The sequence below is a fragment of the Microtus pennsylvanicus genome, chromosome 1, assembly GCF_037038515.1.
Source record: "Microtus pennsylvanicus isolate mMicPen1 chromosome 1, mMicPen1.hap1, whole genome shotgun sequence".
NCBI classification, from domain to species: domain Eukaryota; kingdom Metazoa; phylum Chordata; class Mammalia; order Rodentia; family Cricetidae; genus Microtus; species Microtus pennsylvanicus.
This window is the reverse complement of record NC_134579.1, coordinates 168,193,330-168,220,153: the sequence shown is the minus strand read 5'-3', so window position 1 is coordinate 168,220,153 and position 26,824 is coordinate 168,193,330. Positions and strand designations below refer to the sequence as shown.

Sequence of the window (26,824 nt, the reverse complement as noted above, 5' to 3'; positions counted from 1 at the left end):
ACCCTCCACGACACCCCCACCCCTTCTTCACACCCGAGCACTTAGCTGCTGTACCTCAGAGTTGGCTGCCCTCTGTGTTTTCCTGCCCCTGCTGTCCCCCACCCTGCCTCAGATTCAGGCAGGCTGAAGCTGCGAGTGTTGATAGAGTGACCCCCCAGATGAAAGTCTCTGAGGAAAGCCTGCCTTTCGATGTTCTTGATCATTCTACCCGCAGAACGCATGCCTTCCCTCTTTCTTAAGAGCAAGCAAGATGGGTACCTAAGCAGGCATGAGTCCCTCAGTGTGCTTCCTAACAGGCTTCCCTCCCCCAAACAATCTGCAGTTTTCCCAGAGTGAGCTGGTACCCTAAGCATGCATGCGTCCCTCTCTGCGCTTCCTAACAGGCTTCCCTCCCCCAAACAATCCACAGTTTTCCCAGAGTGAGCTGGGGCTGCTGTCTGTGCTCACCCTACACACCTCATCCAAGTTTGCCTCCCACCCAGAGAACCACTTTTCCGCCTACCCTCCCCAGAGCCCCTCGGGAGAAAGTGTGTATTTGTTTTAGAATCTCTAGCCTTGAGGATGACCTTGAACTTGTAGCCCTTCCTCCGCTGCCTCCCAGTGCTAGGCGAACATCACTGGCTCAGCTGCATAATCTCAACAGAAGGCAAGAGGCAGCCCCGGCTTCAACTCATGGTGATCTGGGTTATAAGCCATTTGGTCTTCTTAGGGCCTATGTTAGCTTGCAGAAGGGGAGCAAGACTGCAGCAATTGCAAGGCAGAAGGGTTAATTACTGCGTCAAGTCTGACTGCAGAGTGCTGTGCCGAATGAACCGGATGATGCAGTCACATCTCTGCTCTTGTTCCTTTGCAGGGAAGGAGACTGGTGGGAAGCCCGCTCCTTGACAACGGGGGAAACTGGTTACATTCCGAGCAACTATGTGGCTCCAGTGGACTCTATCCAGGCAGAAGAGTATGTTGTTGTTTTCTCTAACTACCTGCTTCTAAAAGTTAATTGTCACAACAAAATGCCAGCGACATGGGCCGGGAGAGTGAAGAAATTTACCCCTGATTGTGGCTTGAGAGGATATAATGCTGCTATGTTGTTCTGATGCCTCTGGAACACACTGTTACTAGCTTCATATTTTCCTTTAAGCCTGTCCATTTTCTTATTTAGAAGCTTTGTACGAGTACCCTAAGTGAAAACCCAATACCTTGCTCTAGATTAAAAACTAACGTGGTGAAACTCCACTGTGGCATGCAATATTGAGAGCCCACAGTGCGCCTGCAGTCTACTCCCTGGGCGCTGAGGAGGCAAATCATCACTAAAGATTAAGCTAGGAGTCTTCTCCCTGATAATCAGAAATACCGAGAGTCCTGAAAAGACACCTTTGGACCCCAGGTAAAAGTATTTCACATACAGCAAGTCCCACCACTTGGAAAATACTACAGTTTCAAATGATGTTTTCCCGTGAGGTCTTGGTTGTTTTCACGGAGATAGCCATTGGCTAGCCGTTAGCTGGCCTCACTCCCCCACTGCAGTTTAGGAACCGTGGTGGGAGACATCGGGGTTCTCAAAAGATGAGTGGTTGAGCATCGCTCCTACTACCAGAGCCACTTGGAGGACTCTGGCAAGAGGAAAGGGACATTGGTGTCCCAAGCTCAGGAACTTGGCCTCTGCCCCAGCCCTTGGCTCACTGCATGTTTAAGTCATAGTTATAACGATAAGGATTCCTAATATTTGGGGCTTTTTAAAGATGAGGATAGTTCTTTTTTAAATAAGTCATATATTTTTTTTATACATGCAGTTAGTTAGCATTACGTTAAAGTGCTACTTAGATAATAATCCATTGTTCTCCAAGCCCCCCCTTCACCACTGTTGTTATTGACACCAACCAAGAAAGACATGGCTCACAGGTAATTGCTGTCATACCCTTCACATCAACTATTGCTACACTGGGATTGTGGGAAATGCTGGCCTTCTCAAGTCACTGGAGAGCTAGGGCGGTGGGGCTTATCTTCCCTCAGAGTCTGACACTCAGAAGAACTGACAGTGAGCTTACTAGCTGCATTCAGGTGTGCTGGATTCATTTTTAAAAACTGTATGTTTTCATGGTTAAAGATCCTAAAATTTGTTCCTAAACAGAGATTCTAGTGGAAGGCTCCAAAACTCTTTCTTGGGCTCTTGGTGCACATCACTATTCTTAGCCAAGCCAGTGCTGAAATGTGAACCAGTTGCCAGGCTGGGTTAGGGCTCAATAGTGCAGGTGGGAGACAGAAGACACATAGGATCCCCAGGTGACTCCAGAGGGTTCCTGTCCCGACACAAAAGAGCCATCAGTTTGTTACAAGGGAATGGTAACATGTCTACCCCACCAGCTCGTTAACTGTGCACAGATCTCAGATGTGCAGTAAGCTGTCCCTATAGCTGTGTTAGGAGAGGCCCTGCTGCAGACCACAGGCCAGGTGCCAGGTAAATGCTTGTCGATAATTTGAGCCCTCACACCTGCTGGGTGGAACAAGACAATGAAAATGGGCTTCCAAGGACAGCCGTCCTCTCAGATCAGGGTTAGAGCTGGCTTCCTCTCTTCAGGATTCTCATAGGTGGCGCTTGCGTAGAAATGTTGCCCATCCTTCTGCTTTGTCCATCCTGAGTGAGTCTCTTTTTAAAAAAACAATGCTTGATTAATGAGCTGTCTCTACAGTGGGGCCTGGTATTTCCCAGAGGTTGTAATTATTCTCAGAAATCAAGGGTCTCCTAGCTGAGCTGTGGAAGCCGCTCCTGCAGTCGGCATTTCAAACGAGGTAGCAGGCTTCTCTCTCCGGGCGTGAGGTGGCACTTTCCACACATGTAAATGCCTGCCGCCCTAGAGGAAAGGAAAACAACTCACGATTCAAATCTGATTTTTTTTTTTTTAAGAATGAAAGAGATGGAGAGAGGATAGAATCAGGGATAGATTGAAAAAGAACCAAATGAAGCTAGAAAAGAAAACCCAGTTGGGACAACATTCAGGGAGAAGGAATTTTGGAGGGCAAGCTACTTTGCTCAGTCACAGGTGACCTTCTTTTCTCTCCCCCATCTCCCTCAAAGGTGGTACTTTGGAAAACTTGGCCGAAAAGATGCCGAGAGACAGCTCCTGTCCTTTGGAAACCCAAGAGGTACCTTTCTTATCCGCGAGAGCGAAACCACCAAAGGTAAGATAAGGAGAAGGACAGGGCGAAGGTGCCTTGTCTTTCGAATCTGTGGCTTCGTCTTTGGGTGGGAAGGCTTAGCTGTAATACTTTGGTCTTAGCTGGCACAGCCCCTCCTGGCTGTTGCCGTCCCGTTCTGCAGTTCCCTTGAAGACTCTGAGCTGCAGAGGACTCCGAGACTCCAGGAGCACAGGCCAGACAGCATCCCTGCCTCAGCCTCAGGTCTTGTTGGAGTCCCAGTTCCTCTGCAGGGAGGCTGCTTTGCTTACTTTCCCCTCGTTCCATTTTGTTTTGTCAGCAGAGGACTTTGTTCCTCTTCCCTTTTAGAGCCCACAGGTGGAGGTCAGTGAGATGGTTGGTCTCCGGCTCCGTGTGCCGTACACGGGCAGCCTCTCCCCGTGAAGTGTCGGCCCGCAGAATTCTGGAGCTCCTTTAGAGGAGCACCATGCCATTTCTTCTGTGCCCACCTCTGTTCTCCATCATCTCTGCCCCCACCATCCCTGTCTCCCACCCTTCAGCCATCCCCGCCTCTCAGATACCCCATGGGAAGTGAAACCGGGAGACACGCTCACCTGGAGTCTCCATACCGCTCTTGACCTTGCCCAGTGTGATTTGTTGCAGGCTGTGTTAGATGACAAACTGAAAGGAAACTTTAGAAAAATAGCTGGGAAGTTTTCGTTTCAAGAGCAAAGTCGTTTTGTTGCTACTGTCTTCTGACACTGGCGGGACAGCGAGACTTGTCTTTGTCTGTTCTGAGTGGAGATGGGGTGTGGGGGGGTGTGCATGTGTGCAAGCATCTGTGTACATGCATGTATGTGTGTCCTTTCGATAATTATTAGAACAGTTAAATAAATGAGACCTACAAACAGACTGGCAATCGAGGCTGGTCGACACTGCTAACACTCCGCGTGTTTACCAGGTGCCTACTCACTTTCCATCCGGGATTGGGATGATATGAAAGGAGACCATGTCAAACATTATAAAATTCGCAAACTTGACAATGGTGGATACTATATCACCACCCGGGCCCAGTTTGAAACCCTCCAGCAGCTTGTACAGCACTACTCAGGTAACCTTAATCTAACTACCCTCTGCACTTGGAAATGGGGGCGGGGCAGAGCTGGCGAGGGGCGAGGAGGAGGTCCCTTCCTGTGCACACCCCTGATGTCAGGCTTGCACCAGTGCCTATATTGCTGTTCTACCACAGAGAAGTCCCCCCAAGTAGAAGGCTGTGGTTTAAATCTTAAAAGTTGGTTTTGTCTTTATTTGCATCATAAAAGTCCTTGCAAGTTCTTTTCCTGTTGCCTTCTGTAAGGTCCTGCAGAACTGTGAAAGGAGGAGGAGGGAGGAGTTGCCCCTGGGCAGGCTTGCAGGGAACACTTGCCCTGCAGTGGGCTTGCTCACACCTCCCTGCATTTCATGATGCTCTGTCTGCAGGACTCAGTGTCCCGAGTGCTGCTTCCTACCCGGGCTTCCGTGTGTGCAGCCAGCTCTTCTATGACTGCTGTTGTGACTTTGTTTCTCTTTCCTGAGACAGGGTGTCACTGTGCAGGCCTGGCAGTCTCCAGCTCAGAGCTCCACCTGCCTCTGCCTCCCGACTGCTGAGACTAAAGGTGTGCGCCACTCACCACACCCAGCTGCTGTGACGACTTTGAGATTAGACTGCCTTCACACCAAATGATATCATTCTTTTGTTCTTGGCAGTTTAATTATTGGATATATGCATACACATGTGCATTTCATTTAACTGTGTAACTTTATGTGCAACTGTTTAATGTGCTGTGCTTGCTTTCCTTGGTTAACAAGTGTGCCCATTATACAATGCATGCGGACCTGACCTCCTCATTTATTTATTTATTTACTTATTTACTTATTTATTGCTTTTGTTTTGAGATAAGGTCTCACCTGTAGCCCAGGGTATTCCCCAGTGTGACCTTTCAGAGTTACAGCAATCCTCCTGTGTCAGCATCCTGAATGTTGGGATTACAGATAGGAGCCACACCCACCTTTTTTTTTTTACCCCACCATTGAAAAGTATTTGTGCTATCTTTAGCACACAAAAAAAATGTAGTCTTTTAAAAATAACAATAAGAAATTCCTACGAATTGATTCTGGCCATTGATGAGCCATTGAAAAAATTAACAGTACCTGAGCAACCAGTGATTCGGGCGTCAGCTCTCGCTCAGTGTGGATTCTAATGAAATATTGAGAGAAATGGAGCAGAAAATCTCCCTGAGCTTCAGAGATATACACAAAACGCCTGCATGTTATAAGGATTTTTCAAATGCTGAAATATATTTCATTACAGGCAAACATCAGCAGGGTCCCCAGGGTTTGGATCATTTGAAAACAGTGTGCTGGAAAGGGCACTGTAATGATGCCATAAAGCTGGAGGAGAGAGCAGATATGAAGAACAATAGACGTTTTTTAATCTCAGGGAAAGAAATCTATCTCGAGTTAGATTTGTTTTTATATTGGCGTTTCCTCCTTCCTCTCTCTCTCTCTTGCACGTAGGATGCCTTTGAAATACTGACACATAAATAATATCCTGCCTAAACACCTTAGAACCAGATTCCCTCAGAAAGAAAAGTGAAAAGTAAGCTAGGAGTTTCCAGAGAAGAGGCAGCCAAGTTTGTGCTTTGGATCTGAGGGGCTTCAAGGGACCTGAAGGGCTCTGCCCACCTCTCAGCCCAGGCTCTGTGTGGCTTCCGTCTGTCCAGAGTGCTTACTCTTTGTTGACACTTAGTCGCTCTCCCTGCTGGGTTCTCAGAGGTATATCCTTTCAAAGGAAAGGAGGAAAAAGACTCAGCTTCCCAGTAACCTGAGCAGTAGCTGCTGTCTTCCTAGTCTTTGATGTCGTTGAGTTTCTGTGAGTGCTAATTTCTATTCTTTCTTTGAATCCAGACTCCTAAATTATACCTAGGAAGCTGTTTAAAAAGTTGTGTCCTTGTTTTTGTTTTTAGTGGAAAGTTGCCCCCTAAAAGCACTGCAAACGCACAGGACTGGTAGATCAGAGTCAGAAGGACAAAGCAGTCCCTAAAGAAAATGCGCCATGCTGTGCCCGCTGCCAGGCCTGCTCTGGAGGCCTGTTCTGACAGACCAGAGCTCTGCGGAAGGCTCCTAGGCTAAAGTCACATTTTAAATGCATTTGTGCCGGGAAGATTCCTTTTACCCTTAGGCCATCTATATATCAGGAAGTAAAAGGGACGGTCACATGTTTTATTTTTATGTATGCACTTTTTGAAATTAAGGGCATTTTCAGAACTCCGGAATATGTATGCTAGTCCATTAGACTAAAGTGCACAGAAGCCAAAGCAGTCTGCACCTGTGTGTGTGGAACTCTCCCCGGGAGTTCGGGGGGGGGGGTTGGTGGCGGGGGGGGGGGGGCAGACACAGACGACTGCAGAGGCCCCATCTGAAGTGCCCTCGTCCACCTCCAGCGAATGTTTGCTTGTGTTCGTCACATCCTCTGTGGCCTGCGCCGCGCTCGCCGACACTGCGCTGCCCACCTGTGCACACTGTTGTTACATGTTCTGCTCTTCTCTCCCTCGCCGCTGCCCTGCTCCTTCAGAGAGAGCCGCAGGTCTCTGCTGCCGCCTAGTAGTCCCCTGTCACAAAGGGATGCCACGGCTTACCGATCTGTCTGTCAAAACCAAAGATGTCTGGGAAATCCCTCGAGAATCCCTGCAGTTGATCAAGAGACTGGGAAATGGGCAGTTTGGGGAAGTATGGATGGGTATGCTGAGACTCAATTACTCTTTGATTAGCTTCCCCGTTTGGGAAATCCCAAACCTCAAAGATGGAAGGTGGAAATAAAGGTATCTTTCATGAGCAGGAAGACAATTTGAATTACTCAATTTTCATTTTTTTAAAAAATTGGAATTTCTCCAAAAGATAGGACTGAGCAAGAGTGACAGATGGCTCGGGCTGCGCTCTGGCTGGTGGAAGGGCTGTGCGGCCTGCGTAGAGTGTACCCCTTAGAGCCAGCAGCCGATACTGCCGAGCGTTGGCCTCAGGGCCGTCACCTTCCATCTTTCTTAGTGCATGCATGATTATGGATTATAAGGACTGTGTTTTCTTTATTAATTCCCTTTCCTGTAGAGAAAGCTGATGGTTTGTGTTTTAACTTAACTGTGATTTCATCAAGTTGTACCCCACAAACTTCTGGATTGGCTAAAGATGCTTGGGAAGTTGCACGTGGCTCGTTGTCTCTGGAGAAGAAGCTGGGGCAGGGGTGTTTCGCTGAAGTGTGGCTTGGTAAGGCAGAGGGCACATTCTGTTTTGGCAACATCTCAGAGCCGGTGGAAAGGACAATTTTGAACAGAGACGTGTCTGTGACCACTGGGACAAAGCCCCTTAACCTGTGTCACTAGATGGGCCTCGAGCCCGGGTTTGCCGACTGTGGTGGCACCTTGCTGTGTTCATCTGTCCTGTTTCATGTGCTTCATTAAGCACCTGCAAACTGGAAGCCAGCACGCTGGAAATGTGGTGCTTTCTCGCCCTGTTAAATAGGACGGTAAGATGCTGGGGGCGGCAGTGGTAGACTGAGGTCACGGGCTTTCTGTGTGCCAGGCCTGGGTCTAAACCCTTGCTGGATGATGAAGCATAAGCATGGGGCCTGTTTAACACCTCTGAGCCTCAGTTCCTCATCTGTAAACCTGAAGTCATAGCTGCTTCATTGGATTATTCTGAGGATTTTGTCAGGCGTGTTTAAAACCCCTTGTAGATCTTTAAACCTGAAGTTACAGCTGCTTCATTGGATTATTCTGAGGATTATCAGGCGTGTTTAAAACCCCTTGTAGATCTTTGATTCATGCACACCTTTCTTCACTTGGTTGTCAGTAATGCCAGCGGCACTGGCCCTTGAGATGGCCTCTCTCATCCTCCAGGTCAGCTGCAGCCTTCCTTACAGACAATCCATAGACTTAGATCCCCCCCAAAAGCATCTGTCCATCAAATGATGACAAAGTGTTGGAATCTCCCTTCCTTGGAGTCTAAAAGGGTATAAACAGGTACATGTGTTCTTCAGATATGATCCACAGGAAGAGAGTTGGCGTAATCAAACGTTTGAAGTATAGCAGGTCCCATGCAGACTCAGACGCAGATGCACACATGGACAGTGGAAGTAGACAGCCATGCATGTATATGTATTATCGATTGTACATATTATCATAATGATCACATTAATGTGCCCATCCCCGTCTAGACTTTAGCTCAAGTGTAATAAAAATCTGCTTATACAACTTGTATCTCATTATCTACCCAACTTATAATTGAAGTTGTTAAGTCTTGAGGAATTTCATCAGATCACACAATCAGGAAGAATGGCATTCTATAAGAATTTTATCTTCAAACTTTTGAAGCTGTCAACTTTAAATCATCATTACACAGAGCACCAAGGTGTTGTTTCCCATGGAGTAGAAGAGCTGGGATAGAAGCCTAGACAGTTACCCAAGCTGCTAAGAGAAGAAGACCACACTCTGCTTAAATTGGAAACTGTTAGCAGTTAAATCACAGAGGCGATTTAAAAGTTGTCAAAGTTCCCATTTACACTGAGTGGCGGGTCTTTTCTGAGATAATTGAACCCCTAAGCCACTGGTACTTTCATAGGTCCCCCCCGCCCGTAGAATGCATGTTGTAATTGTATGTCTCAACAGAGTAATAAATACTTCGATATACAGGCTCCTTAGAAAGTCAGATTACATTTGAGTCAATCTTGGTTTGAACCCTCATTTTCTTTCAGATTATAAGCAATATAATCTGAATTATCAGATTTTTATTTTCCCTTTATAAAATTATCCTTCAAAGTCATCAGCTAAAAATGGAATAAGCCAGAATTTTGTCTTTTTATTTGAGAACCAAAAGAGAATGAAAAGCTACCAGTCCATTCCCATATTTTACAGATGAGCTAACCGATGACCATAAGCCGGGCCTCGCCGTTGGGTTAGCTAGATTTTTACAGAAGTATTTAAACACTGTGTTTAAATGCTTCTCTCCTCACTGCTGATGCTGCAGTCCACCTGCTAGAAGCCATTGTTCTTGGGGGTCACTCTCCAGAAGCCTGAGGGATTTGCCTCACCTGGGGAAGTATGGGCAAGGAGACAGTGTGTCCCTTGCCTGTGCTTGTGGGCTCATTTAGCAAGAATGCTGAAGGACTTTGTCAGGTAACTAACTCATCCGGTGCACAGTTGAAAGCCTGAAACCGATTTCCAGGCATCCTCGGTGTGTGGCCGTATTTCTATGGGAGCACACCCTCTAAGATGGAATTTAATCTAATTCCTTCCAGGCTTTTCCTGTTATCTAGGGGACAGCTACTGGATACCCAGGCCAATTCTGAATCCTAGGCTTTCACCACTGAAATAAGAAGCCCAACGCTTTGTGGTGTAAATGCACAATTATGTGGATGAGCCATAAAAAGTGATGTCTATCTAGCGGGACAAGTTAGTGAATTATAAAATCTATAAATAAACTCATTTTTTTCCTGTTGAAATACATGACAGAGTCCTTTGTGGTTGTCTTTGCTTGTAAAAAACCATTTAAGATTTTTTAAAACTAAAAGTCTAATTTTCTGCACATAGTTGCTGATCAAAATTATTTTTCCCGTGAAAAGAGTATCCTCGGATTGACTTACTCCTGTGGGCTATTTGTAGGTACCTGGAATGGAAACACAAAAGTAGCCATAAAGACTCTTAAGCCGGGCACAATGTCTCCAGAATCCTTCCTGGAGGAAGCACAGATCATGAAGAAGCTGAAACACGACAAGCTGGTGCAGCTCTATGCGGTTGTGTCTGAGGAGCCCATTTACATCGTCACGGAGTACATGAATAAAGGTTGAGCAGCCCTCTCCTCCTCCCTCCTCACGCCGGCTGGCAGGTTGCAGGGACTGTTCAGAGACAGAAACGGGGCTGCCCGCTTACTCAGCCCCCAGTCTCTACCTGTTCCGGGGATTCCCATCAGGAGGTGCCGGCTGTGCTCCCTCAGGATAACGCTTAGGAAAGGGGAGCTTTGAGTCTGCCCCCAGAGTCTTGAGAAGCACAGTGCCTTTTGCCTGTTACTCATCAGGAGCGTTCTTCCTCATAAGTAAAACATCCATTTTATATCAGAGCTAATGTACAGGGCTACAAAACCTGCTGCCATTTTGAATCAGTGGCTTCTGTTAAATTTTTCTTTTTAGGGCTAAATAATCAATAGCAGATGGTTGCTGGGTTAGTTCAGGCTCCGGATCAACATCTTTCCCCCAGTTTTCTCTTTAAATGTCAGGTGAAGAAATGGGATGCAGTCATTCCCCGCCTCCCGAACATTCGTGCGTTGGTGCACACGTGTGCATGTATGTCGTTACAATCAGACCAGCATTGTTGGGGATGAAGCCAGAGAGCACTTTGTTTTGGAAAAATAAATGAGCCAAACAAGAAACAGCCTTAAAAGGCCACGCGTTGTACATTAGGAGACACCAGTGTAGTTTTTCTTTTCTATGTACTTTCTCTTAAAATATAATTGGAATTTTTTTTTCCTGGCAGATTGTTTGCCCTTTGGATCCAGGGTTATTTTGTAAATAGCTTTGTGATTAAAGCATTAAAAAAAAAAAAGAAAAGAAAAGAAAAAGGAAAAAAAAAGCCCTGACGACCATCATGTGCCCCCGGCTCCTGCAAATGATTATCTCCACCCGGGTGTCGGCTCTGGGCCTCCTCAGGCAGTTCACAAGCATGGCTCTGAAGCCCTGGCTGTTTGTCTCAGATGTCTGAGGCGGAGGCTCGGCTGCCTGTGATCTAATTAGGAAGCTCTCTGCCCCACATTTCTCAGACACTACATTCTCACCTTAAAACCTGAAACGAAGTCAATGATTCTAAAACTTCCTTGAACTCTGAGTCACCTTGAGGGCCTAGGGAAACGCAGGTGTCTGAGTCTGACTCCAGAGTTCCTGATGCAGATGGAGCCTGAGGAGAGGCTCTTCCCGCTAACTCCCTGGCAACACTGCCACTACCGGTCCAGCAGTGCATCCTCAGTGTGCTCCCCCGGGCGGTCTGTGTCCACATCACTCTCCTGTGCAGGGAAGACTGGGGCACGAGAGGACGGTTCGGTTCCTGACGGACTCCTCCCGTGACAGAAAAGGAGATGCTGTTCTGTTACCAAACCCTGTCTTTAGAAACAAAATAATCGCTGTTTATTTTCAGATGCTAACACTTACTACTTAAAACATAGAATTTGTTTCTTTGTTTTTATACAAGCCTTTCTTTTTCCATCAGTGGCATTGTCCCAACCCACTACCTTTTACTTACACCAAGGAAGTCAAGTACAGCCCGCAAGGAACTTTTCTGAGTAAACTAAAATTGCTTTATGTTTCATTCATAGGAAGTTTGCTTGATTTCTTAAAAGACGGTGAAGGGAGAGCTCTGAAGTTGCCAAATCTCGTCGACATGGCAGCACAGGTGGGTGATGGGGTGCCTTGATTCGGACCGTGGCCGGATGAGCATGGACACGTGAGGGGTTGTGGTGTAACAGCTGTACCCTTTCCCTGCGTTCCCACAGGTCGCCGCCGGAATGGCTTACATCGAGCGCATGAATTATATCCACAGAGATCTTCGATCAGCAAACATTCTGGTGGGGAATGGACTCATTTGCAAGATTGCTGACTTCGGGTTGGCTCGCCTGATTGAAGACAATGAGTACACAGCAAGACAAGGTGGGCGGGCCCATGACAAAGGCTCCTGATTGCATCTTTGCTCTGCACCGCCCTTGCTCCTTACCTTCACTTCCTCTTGCTGCCCTTTTCTTCCCCTCTGGTCCAGCAGGAGTATGGCGGTTCTCAGGTGGGGGACTGGTGGGCCATAGATGGATGCAGCACTGGTTAGTGAGCGGGTGTCTACTCCCACGGTGCACCTGCCTTTCTAGAAGTATCCCGGTGCACTTGATCAGAGCACTCTGCTTTTGGAGAAAGTAGAGTCTTGGTGGCCAGGTTCTAGCTCAGTCCCAGTCAGTCGTGTCACGGCAGAAAGCAGGTGTCACTCCAAGGAGAGACTTTAATTGTGCTCTTTTACCGTGGAACAGGCAGGTTTTCAGAGTCTGAGGGCACTATGATGCCTCAGCGCTAATGTCAGGGCAGCCAAGGTTTAAGGTTTGCAAGGCTGCAAGAGGAGGGAGCACCCCACTGAGGGCGCCTCCTTGTGGGAGCCTGCAGAGGCCCATGGAGGCCAATCCTGACCTCACTCTGCAACTGCCTTCCATGGCCCCCAGCAAGCCAGCCTGAGCAGAGCAAGGTGTGAAGGGGAAAGAGATGGTCTGGAGGAACTGGAAGGTGGAGTTCCTTGAAAAGCCCTGCTTGCTTTCTTTGTCTGCCTCCACCCAACCCTACAAAAATTAATTCATGGACAGTCTTTGTGTAAAGCACACCGAACCCAAAGCCACCCCACCCGGGTGACTGTGAGTTAGTAGAGCTGCAGATATAAGGAGGGAATTCCTGAAGGTGGTTTTCGCCTTGCTGATTGCTCACATGTCCAGGTGTGGGACTAAGTGAGGAACCAGCAGCTGCAATGGCTTCTGTGCATTTGATGCCAGGACTAAGTGAGGAACCAGCAGCTGCAACGGCTTCTGTGCATTTGATGCCAGGACTCAGCAGAGGGTGATGGTCACTGGTGAGGTTCACTTGGCCACTCTGAGCAGTAACTGCAATATACTGTAGGGTGCTGCTTTCAGAATGAATCGTAGCCATTTCACTCCTTTCTAGAACATTCTCTTCCTGGTTCTCTTTCCTTTTTTTTTTTTTAATGCCAATTCTTCCCTTCTTTTCTTTGACTCAGAACAGAAGTCTGCTGAGTGCTAAGGGAAATGTCAAACCTAGCCCCTGCTGGGTTACAGATACTGCCCAAATGCTCCACTCCACGTTGGGCAAACAGCTCAGCTATTTGAACTCCTCCAATATGTGGCATGTCTTGTCCTGGAGCCTTATATCCACACAGCAAGCCGCTCAGGATCATGTGGGGTGGGACATGTACACAGACACACTCCCAGAGTTGGGGGAGGGACACAAAAGAGGACTGTTCTCTAAGCAGAGGGGGAATGCAGGCACAAGTTTGGTGACATGCAGGCACGAGTTTGGTGACATGCAGACACGAGTTTGGTGACATGCAGGCATGAGTTTGGTGGCATGCAGGCACGAGTTTGGTGACATGCAGGCACGAGTTTGGTGACATGCAGGCACGAGTTTGGTGGCATGCAGACGTGAGTTTGGTGACATGCAGGCACGAGTTTGGTGACATGCAGACACGAGTTTGGTGGCATGCAGACACGAGTTTGGTGGCATGCAGACACGAGTTTGGTGGCATGGGATGCCAAGAGGCTCTCAGTGAATATGTGCAGAGCCCTAGAATAAGTGAAGGTTGACAACCTGAATTCTTGATTTAGAAAAGGACTCCCTGAAGATTTAACTTAGGAAATGGCTCCAGTAGAAGCCAGGAACGTTCTTCTGTGTGAGAGAACGTCTCAGTGGCAGGAGGAGCCCCGCAAGGCTGTTTCCTCATTCTTGACCAGACTTTGGATTCTGCAAAGTCTGTGGTTAGCACCCTTGATCCATCCCTAAATGAGAAGGTGGCCAGGCCAGAAGCCACAGATGCTAACAGAGGTGCTGTTGGAAGGGCTTGGGTGTGGAAGTCATGCACCGTTCATTAAGGTGCCCCAAACTGCAGCCTTAGGTGACTGGCACCTCTCATGTCAGCTTCTGCTCTGGAACCCACCCAGGACTCCCTCAGGCTGGTCGCGCAGCCTCCCTTCCTACACTTCCCCATCAGAGCTGCCTTTCTGCCCTGCCTCCCCCATCACATCCCAGCCACTGTCCGAACTCCTTCCCGAGGGCTAGCCTTAATTCTTGATTTAGCATCTCCTTGACTCTATTTCCCAACAGATTCTATCTTTACCTCTTTGGACATGATTTCCTCTTCCTTTCCTTTACCAAACTGAACACTGGGGAGGGATAGGTGAGGATTTGATGAGCTGGAATATGGAAGAATATATGGACAGTCTGCGCAGTCTTGAAGCAGAGAACAAGGAAGGGCCAGGGCATGTGGGGAGCTGGAACTGCCTGACTTTCAAGGGGCAGGAAATAGACTCAGAAAGTCAGCAGAGGCATTTGTACAAAGTCACAAAGCTCACAAGTGGAAGAGCAGGATTTAGAAACAGGACAAGCATGCTCTTGAACTCTGCCTACTGTCTCTCACCAAGAGCAGAGTGTAAAAATGGAGAGAATTAGTCATAAGTTCCGTTTTCCCTTTATTTTATGGAAAAAGCCCTAAGGGGCAACCTCTCAAGCTCACATGTGTCAGGGGACTAGAGAGAGTCTCATTTTCCAGCCTTGGATAGCCCAGCTGTTCCTATAACTCCTCCACTGGGTCTGCCCGGCCCTGGCCTTTCCACCGGATAGAAAGGTCCGGCATGTATTTGCCAATGTATTCTGCAGATGGCATGTGTGCCGCATGCCGACGTTCCTGCCGGGGATTAATCAGCTCCTCGAGACAGCTGGTCCGTGTGCCTAATAATATTTGCAAGTTGGGTTTTATGTCACCCGCAGGCCACAGCCGTGCCGCATCTTGATTATGGGAGTGCAGGCGGTGTTCTGAGACGTGTGCCAAATGTAGCTATTTTAGGACCGTGAATGACAATTGTTTGCAAAACAGTTGTGAGCTCCCCGTCTCAGGGTGCTCTGAAGTGTCTGTCATGACGCACCGACACACCGGGCAGCAAGGTGTGACAGCACAGGGCACGGGCACCTCTGCGGTGTGGGGCTGTGTTGCAGGTCTTGCCCGGGACGGTGCCTCCTACGAGCCCACACTCACCACCCACCTACCCTGGCTTGTGAGCAGAAGCCTGCTGTCAGAGAGGCTCGAGACCAGGCCCAGCGGCCATGACCATAATCCTCCCCTGACAGTATTCTAGAAGCAACTAGAATCATCTGGCATTCCTCATAGTTACCTGGACATCTCACAGTTAGAGCCAGTTCCTGTTTAGTCAGAAGCTCAGCTTCATTCTGTCCATCTGGAGTCTCCGAAATAATCCACGTCAGGTATTTGAAAAGAAACTTGGCTAAAGGCCGTTTGGAAGACACCCAGGCCACAGCAAAGGCTTGTACCTGTGTAGTCTCAGCTCCTGGGGCTGAGGAGGAAAGTCTCTTCGGCCCAGGAATTTGAGACTGGCCTGGGGAAGATAACAAGACTCCTAAGGAAGAAAGGGAGAATATGGTAGAGGAAGGCTAAGGGCACATAAGGGCAGGGGGCTAGCATGAGGAGAAACCCAGGAGCATCAGAGTCAGGCAGTGAAGCCCAACAATAACATCCATTGACAGGGCCTGAGGCAAGCAGTCTTATTCTTCCATGGGCGGATTACTTATCTTTAAATGAAGATGGGTCTTACCAGCTCTGTCTTTGCAGTCTCACCCAGCTCCCGCTCGTGGGAACTATAATGTCACTATCATTACCGATCTTGTTTGCCTTACCCAGGACAGGACTTCAGGAGAAGAAACAAATGGGTAGGTTTCTGCTGCCCTGGAAGAACCCAGTTACCGTGCAGGGCAAAGGAAGAGTGGTGGGTCATGGTTAGGGCAGAGCTGGCAGCAGCAGCAATGCAAGAACATCTGGGCATCTTGACTTCCGAGAGGGAGCGTGAGCCTGAGCTGGGATTTACTGCGTTTGTGGTGTCCAGGCTGGTGTGTCTAAACCCAGAGAGGCCCACTGGGGCTTCCTCACCTGAGCCACTGCCTCAGCTAGGTGCGCTCTCATCCTCTGTTCCTCTGTTGTCTCCTCCGCCTCCCCAAGGCTCTGCTGACAGGCACCTCCCTCTCCCTACCACAGCCCCACCTGGGCCCAGGACAGGGAGACACGCCTCTCTCTCCCATCACAGCCCCTGGGCCATCTGTTCCTTCTCACAGAAAATGAGAATTCTCCACAGACTTTGTCTTTTCTGAGCTCTCAAGCTGCTGAGGGCTTGCTAATGCTAACTTGAACCTAGCACACTCAGGTAGAGCTGCCTTGTGTTTAGCAATGACTCGCTCTTGTGGGCGTGATTGTTTTTTCTTTAATTTACGTTATCCAGTAAAATGAACAAATCCGGTGTGCAACGGACTATATTTTTACATGTGTACGTAGTCCTAAAACCTCCTCACAGAGGAAGATAGACCTGACTTGTGGAGCTATTTCATTCCAGCCCCCAGAGAGGGCTCTGTTTCTGTCGCTGCAGATTCATCCTGCCTGTGTGGGAATTCCTGGAGTGTGGCTCCACAGACCCGTTTCTTCGGGAACCTTCTAGGAATAGCGTCATCTAGCCATGACATCCTGTTTGGTCTGCCCCCATCCCTTCACTATGTTATGATCCTGTTGTTTCCTGTGACGGTTCCCAGCTTCTCACAGCAGACTAATATTCCACTGACTGAGCACACACACCACAGCTGACCCATCGCTGTACTCAGGAACAGTGGTGCTGATTGCACCTGGGACCATTACAGATGAGGCTGGTGGGTAGGGAACACACACACGCCGCTGCCGCCACCTCCCTGGTAGTTGCCCTGTTGGAAAGGCAGGTCATGGCAGGCCTAGACTGGCAATGGCAGTTACTGTCTCCCGGAGCAGTAACACAGATTTAAAGGGCAATGAAGTTATGTCACTTACGTGGGTTAGAAGTCAGAACCCCCAGGATTAAACCACCTCTGTCACTGAGGACCAGGGTATCCTCAAGCAAACCTGCGGCTACTGTTTGGGCCTCCTTTTCATCCTCTGTAAAATAGTAATAGTAACCATAGTAACCGCCTCGCATGAGTAGAATGAGAATGAAGTAAGCAATATATAAAAATGCTTTGAGGGTGGTAAATATGAAAAATTATTTTATAATCTTAACTTTCAGCGATTGACATGTTTTCCGTAGAAAAGATTTTTATTAAACAATACTTTAAAGAGAAAAACCGTAATCAATAAAAGAAAGGAACTTGTAAGACCATACATATACACGCACAGACACACACACATGCACACACACAGACAAATGGATAATAGACCGACAGATAAATAATGGCAGTGTGAGTGTGTGTGTGTGCGTGTGTGTGTGTACGTGTGTACACATAATCATCTATCACCTAAGCCAGTCTGTTTTATGCAGACAGCCAGCACTCTGGTTCTGTCCATGTGTCCCACAACACCATCTGTCCTGAACTCAGCTGCCACTCAACTAGCCTCTGCCATCCCAGTGTCTTGTACAGACCTTCATCCTCTCCTCCTGTTAGGACCTCTCCATGGTTGGCTATGGTGGTGCACACCTTTAATCCCAGCATCCCAGCACTAGGGAGGCAGAGGCAGGAAAAACTCTGAGTTTGAGGCCAACCTTACATACATAGTGAGTTCCAGGAGAGCCAGGGCTATGTATAAAAACTATCTCAAAAACAAAAACAAAAAACAAAGACCAGAACTATCCATGGCCCCAAGATCCAGGCATACATGTTTTTTTATTACACACACACACGCGTGCACACACACACAAGCTTGCTGTGTTTGAGGTCAGGTGGACATGCTGAGCAGCGTCACACGTCAGCACACCTGCACAGAGATGCTTACACTCATGGACCGTGGGCAGCACTTCTTCTGGACATCCCTAAAACAGGTCTCTGTGGGGATGCCGGCCTCTTGAACACAGAGCACACACTAAGTGTCACCGTTGGTGTGTAGCAGTGGAAATAGCTGTGGTCACTGGCCTCCTCCTCACTCTTCTCAGACATGTTTTTCTGCTCACTAAGCAGTGTACACAGGGCTTCCAGGAAATCAAGTGCTGTAATTGCTGCAAGAACCCCCAGAAAGGGTGAGCTGTTCCGTCGGCATTGGCTGCACAGTATGCGCTTGTCTTTGGGGAATTGTGGAAGCTGTTGAGCTGGGTAGGCTTGTGTTAGATGCTAACTCTACCTTCAACCGTGTCTTAGGCTTCTCTGAGCCCTTGTGTCCTCACCCCTGAGCCACCTGTCAGGTAGCTGTTGGGGTAGAAAGGACAGAAGCTATCTGGTCTCATTACCTCTCATCCTTCCCCCACAGCACTTCCCTTTTATTAGTTCTCTTTCCTTCTTTCTCTGTGCTCCCAGCTTCACTCCCAAAAGCTGGGGCCTGAGCCGGCTAGGAACACGCCCTATGAAGTCCATATCATAGTATGGATCCTGGTGTCATTGCTGATCTGCTCTGGAACCTTGGATAAGTTACCCTGAGCCCATCTTCTTTTGAAAACAGGTAGAATTGTCAGCCCAGTCTGGGCACAGACAGGAAGCACCTACCATGAAGGACTTGGTGCAGTTGGAAGTAGCATTGACAGCAGTAGTTACACAGTTGACCCTGCGGATGCAAACAGCCATGCTCAGCATGCCCACACACAGGCGGTGCATTCAACCCATGCTGCACTGGGCCTGCCTCCTGCCAAGGCTCCTCCCACATTTGATCCACCTGAAGAGCATCAGCAGGGGTTTCTCTGTGGCATTGGTCAGCCGGTCGGTTTGTTCTAGAACAGTAACCAGATGATCACCTAGGAAGCAGATGTCAAGACAGTGTCATCTTTGAGTCTGTGGACTATATGAACAAAACAGGGGCATTTAGAACTTTGGACAAGACCATTGGTTTGTGTATTAAGTAGGAGAAGAAAAATGTGTCTGTTCAAATACTCCCAGTATTGAGAATTTAAATTGAATAGATTGTTGTCTGGAGTAAAATTCACATATAAATTAGACTACAAAGAATTCATAATTGTTACAGTTTTCATGTTCATTATTTCACGGTAAGAATTGTTACTGCATAAATTAACACATTCTTTCTTGGAGAACATATTTTAGAAAGATTTGTTACTTTAATAACTCTCTGTGTATTAGAAATCCCAGATGCCCGTGCTAATTAAATATAATCAGATTTTTGGATTCAAAAAGCACAGTAGCCATTTAGCACAAACAAGCAGGCAAGTAGGTTGACAAACAGAGCCAGGAATGACTGGGTCCCTGTTTCTTTTCTGTTTCCAGTTTCACAACGCAGAACTGTGATTTCAATTCCTGTTCTTCCTTTGTTACAATGACTGGGGATTATTAGACTCGGGGCTCCCGCGTTCCAGCTCAAGGGCTCCTGCAGAATTATTAATCAGCTGCTTGAGAGGCTCCTGTAATCCAGTGGCAGATCAAGGCTGATCCCACCATGAGATGCCCTCCCTCTGCTCCCTTCAGCCTATGAATTCCTTGTTCTCTGTCAACAGCAGCATCACCATCCCCACACTGTGTGCTGTGACCTGAACAGCAAATGTCAGCAGAGAGAGGCGGTGGGGAGGGCTCGGAGCCCCGTTAATTGTTGAGTTTAATCTAATTCTTTCCTTGCTGGAAAAGTGGCTCATCTCGTAACAAAAAGCAAACCTCTTCCTGATGCAAGCCATTGTTTTCGAACACTAGGCAGAAAACTCACTTGTCCTCCAGCAGAGCCACCAGAAGCCGCAGTGAAATGACCAGGCCACAGCACCCCCAAGCCCACGTGGGCAGTTTATCATCCCCAGAGCTGTCGGCGGCCATGTGCTGATCCTGGTGAGCAGAACCGAGCCCTGGAGTTTGGCACACCTCTGTCAGCAGGCAGGAGTCGCCTTCATTTGTATTCTGCCTCCTCAGTCTCCAGGCTTCTCACACCAGCCTTCCTGGGAGGGTCTGCTTTGTTTATCTGCTGAAGCTCCAACCCAGATTAGTAGTCAGGGGAGCAGGTCGGATGCTGAGAAACGGAGACAAAGAACTGTTGGGAGCCTCGTTCCCTCCTAGCAAAAATGTCTTGAAAGCCGGAGGAAATGAAAGAAAGGGGACTTTAAATCATCCTTTTCTCCCCAGTTCCTTTTAAGATTAAAAATGCTTGCGGAGTGGGGGAGAACTGATTTCTGCCAATCACATCCTTAGACAGCTCTCTGAGTTGGCCCAGAGAATGCAGATGGGCCTGATGCCAGCACAGGTCACCAGAGCCGGCTCTCTGAGCACCTCCCTCTATCTGCCCAGCCCAGGGTAGCCCCGCCTCCTTCTGACAAGGGCATCTCCCTTCCCTTTGTGCTGTTTTGGGCAGGGCTGCCCGGCAGTTGTTTATGAATGGTCAGGAGCAAGTCCTCGGTCTGTGCAGCCCACGTTCCTGGGTGATCATCAGTAAGGGAGCAGATGGCCACCCTCTGTGATTTTAAAGTGTGTAAATAGGAACCGCAGGCTGCCATCAAACATCAGAAATGTCTTTTGGCTTCCTTATTGTGCTCCGCTGGCAGAAGGGACCTTGTTTGCATCATCTGGATAACCGGGGTCAGTCGGAGCACATGCAGACTGCCTGCAGCCTCAAGCCTTTTTCTCCGCACTGAAGGAGGGTGCCCGGCCCAGCACGCTGGTCTCCCTTGGGTCCCAAAGGCATAGACTCTGCCAGATGGAAAGCAGGGGACAGTTTTAAAAGCAACCCAAAGTTGTGCTTTTCTCCCATGCGTCCCCTCTTCCTGGGCTTCTTCCTAGACTCACAACCAGGCCAGCATGATGATCCTGTCCCAGGCTGTGTCCCCAAACCAGTGCTGTTCACACTACCTAGCTTGGTGTGGCCTGGCGTGGCCTGGTGTGACCTGGGCCCCTCTGAGGGTGGCTAAATCTGTGCTCCACCACATTCTTAACCTACTGCTGGGCCCACCAAGATTTCTCTCTGCCTCTGCTCACGGTTCAGCTTCCCTGGGAGCTTGCTCACTGTTTCAGCCTAAGCGTTTCTTCCATGGGTTTATCCCAACCAGAGCTCGGATCTGTGCCTAGTTAATCAGCCCGTTGCTTAGCGTTATGTTCAGGCTCAGATTCTGGCCCCTGGCTCTCTTGGTTTTACTTCTCCCTCCTCTCCCAAGGTCCCTGGTGAGATAGGACTCTTCCTTAATCCTCCTCACCTTGTCAGACTCCCTACCCACTGGCATGATGAAATTTCGAAGGGAATAATAATAATATAATAATATACCAATCCATTGTGCCCCTAGGTTTTCATTTATACTTATTCTAAAAACATGATGCTAAGCTCTTACAAGCTTAAAGTGGACATTTTAGCAGATATGTTACCGGGGTAACTGGAAACACGCCGTTTATTACTGCAGAGGCATTTGAGCAATTTGCACATCACCCCTTGGCCTGGTGTGAGAATTGAGAGTTTTCCTCTGCCAGGTTTCCCCAGGTTTGAAATTATTACTGCATTTGAATCAGTGCAGAATTCCAGGCTGGGTCCTAACATGGGATGTCCTGGCTTGCTCTCCTTGCCTTCTCCAGCGTGGAGTCAGCTTCCTGTTACTGGCAGGGTGACTTTATAGCCAGAGGCCTATGCATTACTTACTATTGTATGTATTGATTTGCGAAGTTTGTGGCTTCATGGTTGAACAGGCTTCGGATGGTTTTTTGGTTTAGAAAAGCAGGATGTGTTGTTGAAGCCGATGCTCCTCCTTCTAGGAAATGACGTTGGGCGCAGACCATGTTGTGTGGGGTCGATCTGGCATCCTCTGCCCTGCACCGGCTGCACTTCCTCCACTGGCCCCGTTCTTTAGCTGGAGGAGATCCTCTCCCTGAGACCGCACATTGGAATTGGCACCAGAAACAGCCAGTGCCAGTGACGTGCGGTGGCACCTTAGGCTTGCGCTGGGAAAGCCATGGTCACACTGCATCCCTTCTCTGTTGCCACCTCTCCGCCATCCTCATCCTCAGGTCACTTCCTTATCTCCTGAGCCATCTTCTTCAAGCCAGTGCCACATTCTGGCTCTCTGTAGGTTCAGACTAGAGCTGTGTTCTTTCAGCTGTCTAGAAAACTCCTACAGGTAGTGCCCTACTCCTGATGACCTCAGAGTGCCTCCCACTGTGCTTGGGGACCTAGTGGACACTCGGGAAATTCTCAGTGGTTGATGGATGAATGTGGGGGGTGTTCTTCATCTTCTTCCTCTCGTGGAGTTTCAGGGGTCGCCGATGCTGAGGGCCTTTGTCTGTGCAGCTGAGTGCCCTGCTCGTCCATCCAAACACAGGGGTAGCTGCACTCTCTTAGCTGTCCCCAGGCTCCAGACACTGCCGAGTCCTTTTTACCTACTCCATCCCATGCTACAGACCAAAAACTGACTTGAGCTGTAAGCCTGAGAGCCCAGATCTGCTTGACTCTGAAGATTCCTTTTTTTTTCTTTCATTAAATTGACTCCATAACAATTTCATTAATATCTATTGAAGCTTCTTTCTGAATGGCCTTTTTTGCCCTTCTAAATAGACGGCTCGCTCAGTCCTGGCTCTTCCTTTCACTTCCTACAGAAGGCTGACTCAGGCCAAAAGATATCTACCGTGTTGTGTGAGCCTTAAAACACCACTGTCATCCATCATCTTGAAGCAGCCAAGTCAAGACCCTTTTCTGTCTGAGACAGAAGTGGAAGGCAGGCTTCCTGACTGGCCCAGCCTGTGACCTGGAGTTGGCATGGGCCGTCCTGTTGTCCGGCCAGTCGTCCAGTTTTCTCTTAGAACTAAGAACACTGAGTCAGGTAGGCTGAGAGTACTGTGCAAACGAGTTCATTCCCAGCAGTAACCAGCAGTGGGAAACTGTAGTTGGAATGTCAGTACTTTCTCCGTGGTCTTTAAAAGTCTCTGTCTAAGAAGATAGCGTCTTTGGCCATTGGGTGTTGGATGAATCACTGCTCACATGGGCCTTTTTTATTTTTTCTGTTAGCACATCTGTTCAGCAGCTGTGGTCTAACAGGGTTAGTGAAAGTACTGTAGAACAATGTAAGTGCAGACTAGGCCAACCTTAGAAGATCTGCCTTGTGCTAAGAGCTACACACACCAGACAGAGCGCCACACAGTGTCAGAGTGCTCTGATTCTGGAGCCAGGCTCCTTCCGTTCAGATCCCATTTTCATCCTTTACACTTGTTCCTCAAGGCGTGTTCTCTCAGCTGAAGAACGGACATGTTGTTTACACATGTAATTCCTGTGTCAGACACGTGGCACCCTTAGCAAGTACCCATTGTCTGTTGAGTAATGCTAGGAGCTCGTGTTTCCCAGCCTTACATTGTTGCTTCTGATCTCATCCCAGAAGATTCAGGAAGGGTGGAGAGAGGATGTTGTCACTAGGCAAGTGGAAGGAAAGATGGCATTTCAAGCCAGCTAGTACAGCAGAAGGAAGTGTAACAGGTGTGGGGTACCTGTTACAGGAAGGCAAAGCAAACTGAGCCGGATTAACTGTATGCTTGCAATGGGGAGAACCAGAGTTGAATAGATGTGTGCGTCCCTGGGAACCAGATGGTGGATTTTGATTCAACTCAGCAGGGACCTCCTGTGTGGTGGAAAAAGTTGGGACAGGAAGCTGCAGTTTAAAAGGATTTAACTGGAAGGGCACTCAGCTGAGGCTCGGTACCAGGGCAAGAGGACTTAGCAGACGTGATGGCTGGAGTCTGGCTTTGGTGATGATGAGCTTAAGCAGGAGAGAGCAATTTTGAGAAAGATGTCATAGAACAAAGCAAGAGGCTGACATCAACAGCAAGATGATGGATTAGATGGAGAAACAGCAAGAAGGGAAAAAGTCCCAGTTACCCTTGTTTTTTGTCCCAAAGCCTGGCAACATAGTGATCCACCCCCAGAAGGTGGAGGGTAAAAAACAAAACCAAACGGAGGGAGATTCTGTTTGTATCGTAGATTTGCAAAGTAAGAATTAAGAGTTAACTTATAACTCAGTCATTTGGTAAAATTTCCTGCCTACTTCAGGAATCTCCTGCAATCTCACATGTACTGAGGTATAAGACAGTACCGTGAACAGCGAACTCAGCCTACAGTTGCTGTATTTCCTGTAAATCCGGTTCCACCTAGAAACCTTGTCCTGTAGATATTTGGAAGTAAAGAACCAAGAATCCAAATAAGAAACATCTGAATGCGCCCACCCCCTCCCACAGACAGCAGGCTATGTTGGTAACGAGAGAGGGAGATTTCCAAAGGAATAATGGAGTGGAGAGTGTGGGTCTCAGGGCCCTGCGACACTGGTTAGACCGTGAGCGAGGAACAGGGGACACTGGGGACCAAAGAAAGACAGAGGCAGGAAGGAGGCTGTATTTGCTGCCCTGAGGAGAACGGGGTGCTCTCTGTGGGGAAACTCTAGACCTGCTTATGGCAGGAAGGAGAGAGAGCAGACCACCTCAGCAGTGGTGAGGTGGGGATGGGGGTGGTTGTTCTTACAGACAAACTTGGATAATTGAATAGAACCCACACTTTCCTGTCTCTGACTTAAAGCGTAGGTGATTATCAACCCTGGTTCAGATGAAAAGGGCAAACAACCCCTGAAACCGGAAATGACTGCTGCCCACTTTGCCTTGCTGGACCACTCCGAGGCTCTTGTTCCCTGTCTAATAAAACCGCTGCCCGTTGCAGCAGCATCTGGTGCACTGGCCCCACGTCCTTATCAAAGCAGAGCTGGGGCTCCCTCTACATCCCAGATTCACTCCGAGTACCCTGTCTTTAAGGGGTTTTAACTTTCACTGGTGTGTGGCAGGTGCTTTTCTGTTGTAGTTGGCAGTTGTCAGGCCTTAAACAGCTGTCCAGATGCTGACACCAGGAACAAGGGGAAGATGCCCCAGAGGTAGGAGACCCAATCAGTCGCTTGTAAGAAACCATGGCCAGTCAGCGTGAAGTGGGGGAGGAGCGCTGGAAGCCTAGTCCACTGCCCAGCTTCTCTGTCATCCGGTTGGTTCTCCCAGGAGTCTCCTGTTCACCAACATCCCAGGCTCTGAGCTGGAGACTGTCTTCCAGACGACATACCCAGCCCTCAGGGCAGCCCCTCTGTCAAGAGGTGACACTTCTGACAGCCCATGCATTCATCAGACTTTAAGCCATGACAGCTCCAAACCCAGGTTGCTGTGGCAGCCTGGAGCTGGGGACCTGTCCAAGTGTTCCTGGTGAGGTGGAGGTTCCTTGGGCAAGTAGCCAAGGGCAGAGAAGCAGGGGTTAGCCACAGGGTGGCAGTGGATGCGACTTCTGTCTTGCCTCCTTCCAAGTCTCTTTAGTTCTCTAATTTGACCCAAGTTAAACACTTTTTGTTCCCCGAGCCTTTGGGACTGTGTGGGTGACATTAGCGGATGGCCTTGGACAGACCCTTCTCAGACATGGGATTCACACTGTGCATCCTGCACAGCCATCTGCAGAGACACCAGGCATTAGCAACTGCCTAACACCCCCTTCTCAGAGCCACACTCTTTGTACCCTCTGGAGGCAGGAAGCCAACCAGAAGGAAGCGGAAGTAATGAGATATGCAGGAAGTGGGCACGGATTAGTTCTTTTTGTTGTAGCTTGTCATTGCTGGAATGGAACCTTTTGTCTTCCTTGGAAAAGAAAACATTGTCTTTAAAGAAATTTCTGGGGAAAACAGAAGCAAAACAGAAGGTGGTCGTGCACACCTTTAATCCCACCACATGGAAGCAGAGGCAGGCAAGTCTGTGAGTTCAAGACCAGTCTGGGCTACATTGTGATTTCCAGGATAGCCAGAGATAGACAGAGAAGCCCTGTCTCAGAAAACAGCCAAACAAAAAATCTGTTGGGGCTGGAGAGATGGTTCCACATTTAAGTTAACTGAAGACCTGAGTTCGGTTTCCAGCCTCCATGTCAAGTGGTTTTACAACTTGCTGTGTCTCAAACTCCAAGTGATTCCACGCCCTCCTCTGGCTTCAGAGGGCACCAGCACATAAGTGGTACAGACACATAAAAATAGAGTAAGTCTTCTTACGTTTCTGTTGAAGGTAGCTGCCAAGAATTTGGAAAAAGACAGTTTTTCCCCCTCCCCATCTAACTACCTGTTGGTTGGTGTGAAAAGTATTGTGTGGCTTACAGAGAAAGAATGCATAAATGTATGTAAGTCCCTGTGATCCTTCAGAGTTCATACCTACAGATCCATGGTGTCCTGTCAAAGATCCATTATATTATATAGACTTGGTTCTTCTTTACAAATGTTTGCTTATTGTTATCATTACTGTTCCTATAAAATAAGAAAATAATCAAGCAGACTAGTGTAGCTGGGTGATATATTTACTTTTTAAAACCGGAAATCATAAACATCCTCCTCCAGAAAATCCAGATGGAAGCCTGATCGTGGTAGCCCACATCTCTAAGCCCAGCACTTGGGCAGTAGCAGCAAGGAAGACCAGGAGCTGAAGTCTCTCTCAAGGAAGGAGACCAAAAGAACTCCACCCAAATTGTGGAGTTTGCTTACAGTGTCTGCACTCAGCCAGTATCACATGAGTCCAAGGAACACAGAGGGCTTTTTCCTGCTGATAGGGGACAGGAGTTTACCGCACACCAGAGTAAAATGGTTCTGTCATACTTCAGACATGGTCAGACTTCAAAGCCATTTGGCTTTGGAGATGGTCTAAGTTAGGCTGACTTTAATGTAGCTTCATTTGTTGTAAATAAGAGAATTTGAACTGGTATTTGGTCCAGGGCAGTCTGCTCTTGACCCTGAAGAAGACTGTCACCCTAGCTCCAGTGGCTTAGAGTCCACGCTGCGTGGACAGAATGCCCAAGGACAGAAAGCCATATGAAGGATGCTTTGAAAGAAATTTTAAAAGCAAAATGACTGCCCAGAGAACCCCAAATTGTGCAGGCAATTGCCAGCACTTAGGAGAAGACGGAAGCAAACAGAC

The 26,824-nt window shown here is 48.3% G+C and overlaps 1 protein-coding gene across 6 annotated transcripts in view; it reads left to right on the top strand.

The window, feature by feature from the left end:
• The window catches only part of Fyn (FYN proto-oncogene, Src family tyrosine kinase), a 203,793-nt gene that overhangs the window by 162,910 nt on the left and 14,059 nt on the right, over positions 1 to 26,824 (top strand). For 5 of the 6 annotated variants that reach the window (XM_075945335.1, XM_075945319.1, XM_075945311.1 and 2 more), the window contains 7 exons: positions 854 to 952; positions 3,071 to 3,174; positions 4,091 to 4,240; positions 6,743 to 6,907; positions 9,822 to 10,001; positions 11,521 to 11,597; positions 11,698 to 11,851. In XM_075945335.1, the coding sequence (XP_075801450.1) occupies positions 854 to 952; positions 3,071 to 3,174; positions 4,091 to 4,240; positions 6,743 to 6,907; positions 9,822 to 10,001; positions 11,521 to 11,597; positions 11,698 to 11,851 (929 nt within the window). Of the gene's footprint in view, positions 1 to 853; positions 953 to 3,070; positions 3,175 to 4,090; positions 4,241 to 6,742; positions 6,908 to 7,272; positions 7,429 to 9,821; positions 10,002 to 11,520; positions 11,598 to 11,697; positions 11,852 to 26,824 lie in introns of all 6 variants that reach the window. The other variant, XM_075945327.1, reaches the window with a different exon arrangement.